Source organism: Emiliania huxleyi (assembly GCF_000372725.1).
Source record: "Emiliania huxleyi CCMP1516 unplaced genomic scaffold EMIHUscaffold_576, whole genome shotgun sequence".
Classification (NCBI taxonomy): Eukaryota; Haptophyta; order Isochrysidales; family Noelaerhabdaceae; genus Emiliania; species Emiliania huxleyi.
Genome location: NW_005197678.1, coordinates 7,952 through 17,835, shown reverse-complemented (window position 1 = coordinate 17,835; position 9,884 = coordinate 7,952). Strand labels below are relative to the sequence as shown.

The following is a 9,884-nucleotide window of genomic DNA, read 5'->3' as shown; positions in this document are numbered from 1 at the left end:
CGGGGGGGCGGGAGGGAGCGAGGCAGGGAGGGGAGGGGAGTGTGTGGACCGAGTTGACCGCGGCGAGGTAGCGCAGCATGATCTTTGTGGCCTCGGTCTTGCCTGCAGAGAGAGAGCGGGCGGCGGCTCGAGGCGGAGGAAGCGGCGCCGCATTGGTTGCTCTCTCTCTCCCTCCCTCCCTCCCTCCCTCCCCCCCTCTCTCTCCCGCCCTCGCTCTTGCTTCTTCTTCTCGCCCCTCCCTCCCTCCAGGCCGGCTCCCCACTCCTCTCTCCCACCCTCCCTTGTCTGCCACCCTCCCTTGTACGCCGGCTCACCTGCTCCCGACTCACCGGAGACGAGCACCGACTGCGACGGCGGCGTGCCGGCCTCGAGCGCGGCGACGAGGCGCCGGTGCGCGGCGTGGGCGATGGCGTACAGGTGGGGCGGCAGCTCCGAGAAGGGGTTGTCCGCTGCCGCGTACTCCTTGACCCTTTCGTCCGTGTAGAGCGGCAGCCACTTGAACGGGTTGACGCTCACGCAAATCTGGCCGCAGAGCGTGTATGGCAGGTCCCGGTCGAAGCGGGCGCGGAGCGAGTCGAGGATCGACTCCTCGTCCAACCGAATCAGATTGACGAGGTCATCGAGCAGTGGCTTGTCGTCCATAATGTGTGCGTGTATGTTCTCGCTGCGCAGCTCGGCCAGGGCTGCTCCGCAACGCTGGCCGAGCGCCTATCGCGACAGGGGAGAGCGGGACCATGTTTTCTTAGGGCGTTGCGGGTGCGAGGACCGCTACGACAGGGCCGCTAGAAAGAAGGGAGTTGCTGGTGGGAGGGGCTGTCCGGCAGTTTGCGGTCTCGGTCTCACCCGCTGGGTGGAAGCCGCGCCGAAAGCAGAGCAGTTTTTTTTTGTCTCCCTTGAAAAGAATTCTTAAATACTAGTCTCGCACGGACCGTCGAGAACGACTGAACGCGGTGACAGTCACTGTCAGAAGCAACTGAACTACTGAAGGTGCGTCTCTGAATGAATAAATGCGTCTCCCAGTGCTCCGGCTTGGCTTCTTCATCAATCACGGAGTGGCCCCACTTTGGCGTGCAGATCCTGCGTCTCTCACTCACTCTGCCCGAACAACAGAGGCGGGTACACCGCCGCAGGCGCCGCACCTTACATCTAATTCTTCATCCCGGACAGGCTCAGGCCTCAGGTCTCGCGCGCTGGCGAGTAGAGGCCCCGCCCACCCAGGGTACCCTCTCCGAGGACCCACCCCCGCTGTGAGTGAGTATTCTTGATACGAAACCACGACGACACACACCAGTCGACTCGCATCGGTTGCCTCCATGAACGGCGGAGCTATTCTCGCGCCCACACCACACCTGGCTCCAACGTGGACACGCCCATAGCTGGGGACACTACTAGGTCACGCATGGCATCAGAAGTTTTGTCTCTGGGCCCCGAAAGGCATCTCTAGCAGTGTCGTTACGCATGCCCCCTCCTGGGCGCATGCGCCTCACGTCTCGCCAGAGCATACGCCCTTGGTGTGTGGCGAGACGAGTTTTTCGCCATGCAGCGAGCAGCAAGCCGCCCGCCGCAAACAGCCGGAGGCATCGCCACGGCACTGACTGCGCCGCGCTCCCACACCCGTCGACGAAGCTCCCCCCGCGGAAGACCGCGCGTAGCGACGCCTTGACGATCGAGATGGGCGCGCCTGAAGCTCGCCCACCTACTGCCCCTGAGAGTTGGTTACGAGTGGGATCGGCTCCCCCCCTTGGGATCGAAGCTTCCACGACCTCGCACCCAACATCACAGGCGGGATCAGAAGGGGACTCCACACCGGACACCGCCCGGGCACAGCCCCCCTACCCGTCGGATCGCACAGGGCCCCCTAGGAGCAGCCCACACACAATCTCGCATCGGCAGATTGCGCCTGAGTCAGGCAGACAGCAGACAAGGAGAGGAGAGAGGAGAGAGAGAGAGAGAGGAGAGAGGAGAGGGTGAGGGTGTGTGCACACGTGTGGAGCAGGGAGGGTGTCTGTGGTGGGCTATAGTCATACTACGTGGTTAGAACCACGCGCCCCTCAGGAGCTAAGGTAGAGCTGAGCGTACAAGACGCCTCGGTGCCTCCCACCGGCGTGAAGACCATCCGGATCTATCGGGTTCGCCCTCCGGACGGACCCGTCCCCGCGATGGCCCACGGTCCTCCGTCGCCTGGTTGACCCCCTGCCTCCCGGTTGACCCCCCAGTCCTCGTAGTCCATCATGAAATAAACTCAAAGATCCACCACAGCCACCACCCTCCGCCTCCACCGTCGAGCCGCGATCGCTGCCGCCCGCGACGCCGCCCGCCGCGTCAGATTGCCGCAACGCGCGCCTCGAGTCGAGTCGGAGAGCCGCGCCGCACCAGCAGCAGCAGCAGCACCAGCAGCACCAGCACCACCAGCACCAGCAGCACCACACACACTCACACACACACCCACCCCCGCTCTTTCACTCGCCCTCTGCTCCAAGAGACCTCCAAAGAGCGTGCGTGCCTCGCCTCGCCGCACGTGCCGGCTGAACGTCTCACCATGTCCGCCGCCATGTCGGGCGGCTTCGCATCTATGCGCGAGGCCTACGAACAGAGTGAAGGCGCGGCGAGCTACTACGCCGAGCACGGCGCAAAGTATCGAAACCCGCACGAGCCCGCGCTCACCGCGGCCCTCGCTGCCGCGCTCGGGCGGCTCGAGACGGCTGGCCAGCTGGACTGCTCGACGCGCCGGCTGCGCATGCTCGATCTGGCATGCGGCTCGGGCGAGGCGACGCTTGCCGTCCGCCAGTGGGTAGCGAGCCGAGCAGGCAGGCAGCAGCCGGCCTGCACCGCGGCGGACCCATTCACGCACCAGGCGTTTGAGGAGCGGGTTGGTGAGCCGTGCAGACGCTGGTCGTTCGAGGACGTGTCCGCCGGCGAGCTCGACGAGGAGGAGCCCTTCGACCTCGCGATCGCTGTAACGGGCGCCTAGATGCCGGGTCCAAACCCAACCCACCTCTCGGCTGCATTGTCGACTGTTTGTGCAGCGCCGGTCTCGGCGGCCTCAGGGTTGCGTCCCATGCACGTGTGTTATCCAAGGAGGTGTGTCTTCTCACTCTCAGGCCTTCACTCCACCTCCTCTCGACAAGTCGACCATTCATTGGCCCAGAGCAGTTGGCTGATGAGAGTAGGCCTTTGCGCTGCACCTGCTCGACAAGTCGTACTTCAACTCGGCGCTGACCGCACTCGCCCGCGCGGCGTCGCTGCTGCTCGTGGCGACGCCGCACAAGCGTCCGCACATCTCCACGGCGGACGGGTGGGAGGAGCAGGCTGCCGAGCTGGCGCCGCGACTAGCCGAGAGATGGCCGAGACATAGCCGAGATGCAGCCGAGGCGTAGCCGAGATGCCACCTGCTTCGTGTTGCTCCGCTGCTCACCCTGCTGCCGGCTCCGCCTGTGTGCGTGTCGTGTACGACCAGTCCACAGTCCACAGTCCACACGCCCCAGTCAACGCCGCCGCGCATCGACCCCAGGTGGTCGACCGCGTGCGCGTGCGCTGCTATCGCTCCCTCCTCCGCCCCCCGCCGGATGACGCTGTGGTGGCCTCCGCCGCCGCCGCCGCCGCCGCCGCCGCTGCGAGGGAGGAAGCGGCGGCGGCGGCCGCTGCAGAGGCTGCGGAGAGGGCGGCAGAGGCGGCGGCGGAGGAGGAGGAGGAGGATGCGTCGGCGGAGGGGCGGGCGAGCACGAGCGGCGACGAGTCTGGTCTCGACGAGGTGCGGCCGAGAGATGGCCGAGACACAGCCGTCTCCTCCCCTCCTCCTCTCCTCCCCTCCTCCTCTCCTCCCCTCCTCCCCTCCTCCCCTCCTCCTCCCATCCTCTCCTCCTCTCCTCCTCTCCTCCCCTCCTCCCCTCCTCCTCAGGCAGAGATGGAGATGCACCTCGGCTGCACCTCGGCTGCACCTCGGCTGCACCTCGGCTGCACCTCGGCTGTTTCTCGGCTGCACCTCGGCTGTATCTCGGCTGTAGGCAGAGATGGAGGAGCTGTCTGCCGAAGTCGAGGCGATGAACATGGGCGCACTTCGCAGCGCGCTGGCGGCCAGCCTCGCGGTGGAAGCGACGCGTCTCTCGGACCCTTCTCGGACCCTTCTCGGAACTTTCCCCTTAGGCGGAGCGCGGGCTCGACAAGAGCGGCAAGAAGCCGGCGCTGGCGGCGCGGCTGCTGGAGGCGAGAGGGTGCGGGAGGGGCGCGCAGCCTGTCGCTAACGAGTCACCCTTCCTCGCTACGTGATGCCAGGCGAGGGTGCGGGAGGAGCGCGCGGCCGCTGCCGACGGGAGCAGTGACGAGGAGGAGGAGGAGGAGGGCGAGGAGGAGGAGGAGGGCGGAGAGGAGGGCGAGGGCGAGGTCGAGCGTGCCGCTACGAAGCGCGACGCTGCCCGAGTGGCGGCGCAACAGGCGGATAGCCGAGATCTGGCCGAGATCTGGCCGAGATCTGGCCGAGATCTGGACGAGATAGCGCACAGGCGGGCGCAGACCGCGAGGTACGTGGCGGAGCTAGAACTCGGCTCTGTCTCGGCTGATCTCGGCTCTATCTCGGCTCTATCTCTGCCCAACCCTGGTGTATCTCGGCTAGATCTCGGCCGTCTCTTTGCTACCCCTCAGGCGGAGGCCGCGCGCCAGGCGGCGGTGGAGCGTGCGCGGGCGCAGAGAAGGCCGCGGCGAACCGGGCGGCTATATGGACCAATGAACGAGTTCGCAGTTCATGGTCGTTAGGCAGAGAAGGCCGAGGCGGAGCGGGCGGCGAGGCGCGCGAGGAAGGCCAAGGCGGTCGCTGGAGAGGCGCTGGCTTGTCCATGAGGCTACCATGACCCGTCCATGACACGTCCACAGGCGGTCGCCCAAACCGGCGGCGCGGCGGAGGCGGAGGCGGCGGAGGAGGCGGCGGAGGAGGCGGCGGGGAGGGCGGCAGGGGCGATGGTTGCGAGCGCCGGCGATGCGCTCACTCTCGCGGAGGCGGGGGCGGTGCTGCTGTCGGAGACCTCGGCTGTCTCTCGGCTGTATCTCGGTTGTATCTCGGCTAGGCGGAGGCGGCCCGGCTGGCTGAGATCTCCGCGCAGCTCGAGGCGGCGGCGGCGGCGGCAGAGGCGCGGGCGGCGCGGCTCGTGGCGAGGGCGGAGGCGCTCGCGGAGGAGGAGAGGCAGCGCTCGCTCGACCGGGCCTTCGACCAGGCGGAGCAGCTAGAGAGGTGGGAGACCAGCAGCCGGACGAGGGTCTGGAGACCGGCGCGGTATGGGCGGACGCATGGACGACGGTCCCAATGGAGCGGCACACAGACACACGGAGTACGACTCGCAGCATGGATCATCTAGGCGGAGGCGTCCGGCGCAGCCCTCGCGCAGCTCGAGGCTATCGACGAGGCGGTGGAGGCGGGCTCCCTCACGCTCGAGGCCGCCATCGAGCAGCTCGCGGCGATGCGCCGCTGACTGGCGGCTCAGACTGCGACTGTGTTGGGCGACGTCGGGGGGTTGGAATCTGGCTTGTGTGGGTGCATGACCCATGCGGGGGAGGAGGAACCGCGCGCTCATAAGGGAGTAAAATTCCGGAGCGCTCCGACACCGACATACACACTATACAACATTCTCAAAGAGAAGGTCCGACCTGTGGGCTCCGGCCTGCGCTCGGCACCGGGCACCGACTCTGGCGAGAGACTTTTGCGAGAGTTCCAGCGCTGCAAGGCAAAAAAAAGTCGCGCGGGCAGCGAGTCGACGTCGAGGAGGTGGGCTGCGCTCAGCTGCCTGCGCTCGCCAAAGCAGCTCAAAGCGACTCGTGCCCATGGTAACAGAGCCGAATCTGGACAAGAACGACGGAACGGAGCCCAAGGCAAGGAAGAAGGAGAAGAAGAAGAAGACGGAGCGGCGGGCAGAAAAGGAGAAAGCCGCGCTGCCCGCGTCGGCCCGCAGGGCTGCGCAGTCTGCCGTGGTGACAGCGGCCGAGGTCCGGAAGCGGCCTCGCGAGGAGACACTCTCGGCGAAGGCGCCCAAGTTGCCCGAGCCGCCAGAGCATTCGCCCGCTGCTGACGCCAGCGAGGCTGCGGCTGCCGACCAGCCCAAGCCGTCGCTGGAGGAGGCGGAGGCGGCGGCGGGCCGGACGATGCACAAGGACTCGAGAGAGGCCGCCGAGGCTGCCATCACCCAGGGACGGCGCGTCTACGTCTCCAACCTCCCGTTCAGCACGTCGGACGAGTGGGTGCGGACCAGCTTTTCGGCGGTCGAGTCGATCCATTGGATTGCCGCCAAGGGGAGCGGCTTCCGCGGCTCCGGCTTTCTCACATTTGCCAGCGCCGAGGCCGCCACCGAGGCGGGTCTGCTTCGGCTCCGCCCTCTCGCGGTGACACACGTCCGTGACGCGTCCACGACTCCGCGAGCAGGCGGTGAGCTGGAGCGGCAGCGAGGTGGGAGGCAGACCCATCACAGTCGAGCTCGCCCTCGGCACGGCGCCGCTCGAGCAGGCTCTGCGGCCTCTCCGCTCCCCCGCCCCTCGAGCCGCGGCCCTCTTGCAGCTCGGCCAGATCTCGGCCAGATCTCGGCTGCGTCTCGGCTCCTCTTGTGAGCCGCCGCCCCGCCTCCCCCCGCAGAGCTGCGTGTTCGTGCGCAACCTGCCCGCTGAGCAGTGGAGCCTCGAGGCGGTGAGGAGGATCTTCGAGGTGCGGTCTCGCAGAGATGCCGGAGAGGCGGGTGGCGTGGCACTGCGTCCGCACCCCTCCTCCCCGCGATGCCCTCAGGCTTGCGGCCCGCCCGCCGCCATCCGCCTTCCCAAGAAGGGCAAGGCGGCGATCCGCTTCAAGACGGCCGCAGCAGCAGCGGCGGCAGCAGCGAGGGACGGCGAGGAGATTGGCGGCCGCAAGGTGGCGCTCAACCCGGTTTCCCCCTTTAGCCCCCTGGCCCCTCTTGGGCCCCCCCCCCCCCCCCTCTCACCCCCCCCACGCCACCCACCGGCCGCAGGTGCGCGTGCTCCTCACATCCGCCCTCGCCGACCCCGAGGCCGAGGCGGAGGAGGCGCGCCGCAGGGCACGCGGCGGCGCGGCGGCGGCGGCGCGGCAAGAGCAGCTTCCAGCGCCCCCGACGCTCGGCGAGCCAGGGTACCGCTCGAGCCACGCGCGGCGGGGAGGGCCGCGAGAGCGGGCGCACAGCCGGCAGCGGCGACCGCGCCGCACGGCCGAGGATCCGGCCGCCGAATCGCAGGGCCACTGAGATCAGACTACGCGAGGGAGGCGTGGCCGTGGGCCGAGCGCACGTTTTGTTTTTCCGCAGGGTGGTATAAATTACTAATAAAACGGGTTAAAAGAAAATGTAACACTTAGTCTTAGAGGATGTTAGAGAGAACAGCAACAGGTGTGGAGGTGCGCGCCCCGCGGCCGCGCGCGCGAAAACGGCGCGGAGGGCCCGGAGACGCAGAGGCGCGGCACCCCACCGGCATACGCGACACGGCCGGCGCGGGGCTACACGCCTCGCTCGTACTCGACGCTTGGCGAGACGACCCTGCCCGCACGCCTCGCGCGCGCCTCCGCCTCGCTGCGCAAATGCGGCTCGATCTCGTCGAGCGCCAAGCTGCCGACGGGCGGGTAGAAGGACGCCGCGGTGGGCAGCCAGACGGAGAAGACCGCCGCGGTGACGGCGACCTGCGTCGCCAGGCTCGGCTGCCTGATGCGCCGCGCCGCCGTGTAGAGCCACACCACGGCGGGGACGATGAGGAAGTTGCCGACGGGCATCAGCAGCCTACTCCCACACATCGACACCTCGCCGGACGCTCCTGTTGAGAGGCGGAGCCGCGCGGGCAGCTGCGGCCGCCTGGTCACGCACGTGTCGCGGACCGCCCTCTCCCCGGCGGCGCGAGACAGGCCGAGCGGCTGCCCGTCCGCCGGGTCCGCGACAGGAACCCCTACGGAGGGTGCCTCCCGAGGTCTCGAGGCGCGGGGGAAGCGCGGCCTCGCCAGCTGCGAGGCGCGGCGTGCGTCCAGGAAGCGGTCAAGGAAGTGGTCTATAAGGCAGGAGCTGTCTACGGAGCGTCGAGCGGCTGTGAGTGCGCCTCGCGTCGCGTCGGACGAGCGCATGCACGCGCTCCCGAGGAAGTTCGCGAGGGCGACGGCCGGGTAGGGGGCGAACCGCGCGAACGGCTTGAGCAGCGGCGACCGCTGCGAAAGCTTCCCGCCGCCGACGGCGATCGGGATCGCGGTGACGAGAGCACCGATGTACGAGGCTGCGACGACGGCTGTGCTGGGGCCGTCTCCCTCGGCTGACGCGCCGCGGTTGCACCACGTCACCCCGGCCAGGTGGGTCTGGTTCAGCCACTGGCCAAAGACGATGCGCCGCGTGCACGTCGGGTGGTGCAGCGCAGACGACACCATGAAGGCGATCGTGGGAGTGTTGCACAGAGCCCAGCCGCATCCGCGCAGCGGCATCGGCAGGAGCTCCCCGGCTGGAGCCGCCGTCGCGAGCACACCGGTCGCGTGCCAGCAGTCGCTGTCGCTACGCGGCTGGCCAGCTGCCCTGGCGGCGAGCGTGGCGTTTGCCTCTGCCACCGCCGAGTCTCCAAAACGGAGACCGAGCGGCGATAGCACGGCCCAGTTGTAGCGCCAGCGGCCAGAAAAGGTGCTCATGTCGAAGAGCTCCGATAGATGGGCTCCAGGGTGGAATGGCGGTGGCAGCGGCGGTGGCGGCGGTGGCAGCGGCGGCGATGGCAGCGGCGGCGGCGGCGGCGGTGGCGGCGGCAGCAGCGGCGGTCGCATGGTTTTTTATTCGTGGCGATTTCTTCTTTTAACTGGCCTTGCGGCACTGGCACAAACACAGGTAGGAGTAGTAGTGCAACTGCGTCGCGGTGCAAAGATCGAAGCACGAAGGAGCGAGCGAAGGAGAAGCGGGTGTGACGAATTCTGTCTTTTCTGAGAGCCGTCGAAGAGTTTTCTCTTTTCTTGGGTTTGCCGTTTGGCGTTTCCCACGGGTCCGAATCGTCGATCGCGACGATCGATCTATATTCAAGTCTCTGGAGACAGGAGAGAACGCCATTAAAACGAAAAACGTCCTCGTCGCAACATACACATATGGCATGGACCAGACAACAAATATTGGCCGGTTGGCAAGCGGCAAGCGCGCGGCGCGCGCGCGTCTCTCCGGCGCTGCGCACGCCAACCGGCACCCGCCTCCGCCGCCAGTTGTGGGGCCCTGGCGGCGAGGCGGCGAGACTCGGGAAAGGCCCACTCCCAGACACAGCAGACACGAATCACATACCAGCACAAGCACAGCGTGTTCAGAGAGGGTGAGGAGCGCCGTCCAGGACGGCGCTGCCCGCCGCGGGCGGGCTCACTGCTGCCGTTGCCGAAAGTCTGGCGGTGCGCCCGCGACCGCGGTGGCGATGGCGGGCGGCGGCGTCGGCGCGGCGTCGGCGTCGCCGCCTCCGCCTCCGCCTCCCTCCTCAAACGGCGCGTACTCTCCGCCCCCCTCCTCCGCCGCCGCGAGGCTGGCGCCGTCCGGCCCGCCGCGCGGTCTCAGGCTCGCGGGCCGACTGGCCGCGGTGCGCCTGCCCGCACCAAAGGGGTCGCTGCTCGAGCCTACGGGGAAGGGTGGGGAGGGGGGGGGGAGGGGGGGAGGCGGGTTGTGCTCCGCGCTGCGGCCGTGCGGGCGCCACGAGCCCGCGCCTGCTGCGCCGCTCGGCAGCGTGTGCCGCAGTCCCTTCGGGTCCGCCTCCAGCTCGTCCAGGTCCTATGAGTTCACGCCCCACGCCTGAAGGGAGGTCCGCCTCCGAGGCCCTGCCACCCGAGGGAGAGGCCGGCGCTCGCCGGGGCCACATCCCGGCTACGCGCCTCGGCCTCGCCTCGGCAACGCCTCGGCCTCGGCTAGGCCTCGGCTAGGCCT

At 68.3% G+C, this 9,884-nt stretch overlaps 5 protein-coding genes across 5 annotated transcripts in view; 3 read left to right on the top strand and 2 right to left on the bottom strand.

The window, feature by feature from the left end:
* Nucleotides 1–2,539: 2,539 nt before the first annotated feature.
* On the top strand, nt 2,540–2,971 carry EMIHUDRAFT_247417 (hypothetical protein; the record flags this gene model as incomplete). Its single annotated transcript, XM_005764889.1, has 1 exon — nt 2,540–2,971. The coding sequence occupies one exon, from the start codon at nt 2,540–2,542 to the stop codon at nt 2,969–2,971; it is 432 nt and encodes a 143-aa protein (XP_005764946.1).
* A 1,039-nt stretch (nt 2,972–4,010) lies between these two features.
* Nucleotides 4,011–5,459, top strand: EMIHUDRAFT_247416 (hypothetical protein; the record flags this gene model as incomplete). Its single annotated transcript, XM_005764888.1, has 6 exons — nt 4,011–4,085; nt 4,144–4,211; nt 4,273–4,315; nt 4,750–4,825; nt 5,205–5,263; nt 5,346–5,459. 6 exons carry the CDS (start codon nt 4,011–4,013, stop codon nt 5,457–5,459), a joined length of 435 nt encoding a protein of 144 aa, XP_005764945.1.
* A 349-nt stretch (nt 5,460–5,808) lies between these two features.
* On the top strand, nt 5,809–7,226 carry EMIHUDRAFT_120096 (hypothetical protein; the record flags this gene model as incomplete). Its single annotated transcript, XM_005764887.1, has 5 exons — nt 5,809–6,363; nt 6,404–6,406; nt 6,611–6,679; nt 6,758–6,895; nt 6,978–7,226. 5 exons carry the CDS (start codon nt 5,809–5,811, stop codon nt 7,224–7,226), a joined length of 1,014 nt encoding a protein of 337 aa, XP_005764944.1.
* Nucleotides 7,227–7,474: 248 nt separating this feature from the next.
* On the bottom strand, nt 7,475–8,632 carry EMIHUDRAFT_247414 (hypothetical protein; the record flags this gene model as incomplete). Its single annotated transcript, XM_005764886.1, has 1 exon — nt 7,475–8,632. The coding sequence occupies one exon, from the start codon at nt 8,630–8,632 to the stop codon at nt 7,475–7,477; it is 1,158 nt and encodes a 385-aa protein (XP_005764943.1).
* A 700-nt stretch (nt 8,633–9,332) lies between these two features.
* Nucleotides 9,333–9,884, bottom strand: part of EMIHUDRAFT_120095 (hypothetical protein) — a gene marked incomplete at both ends in the record, with an annotated part of 2,307 nt that continues 1,755 nt past the window's right edge. The window contains one exon of the mRNA XM_005764885.1: nt 9,333–9,549. Within this exon, the coding sequence (XP_005764942.1) occupies nt 9,333–9,549 (217 nt within the window). The remainder of the gene's footprint in view (nt 9,550–9,884) is intronic.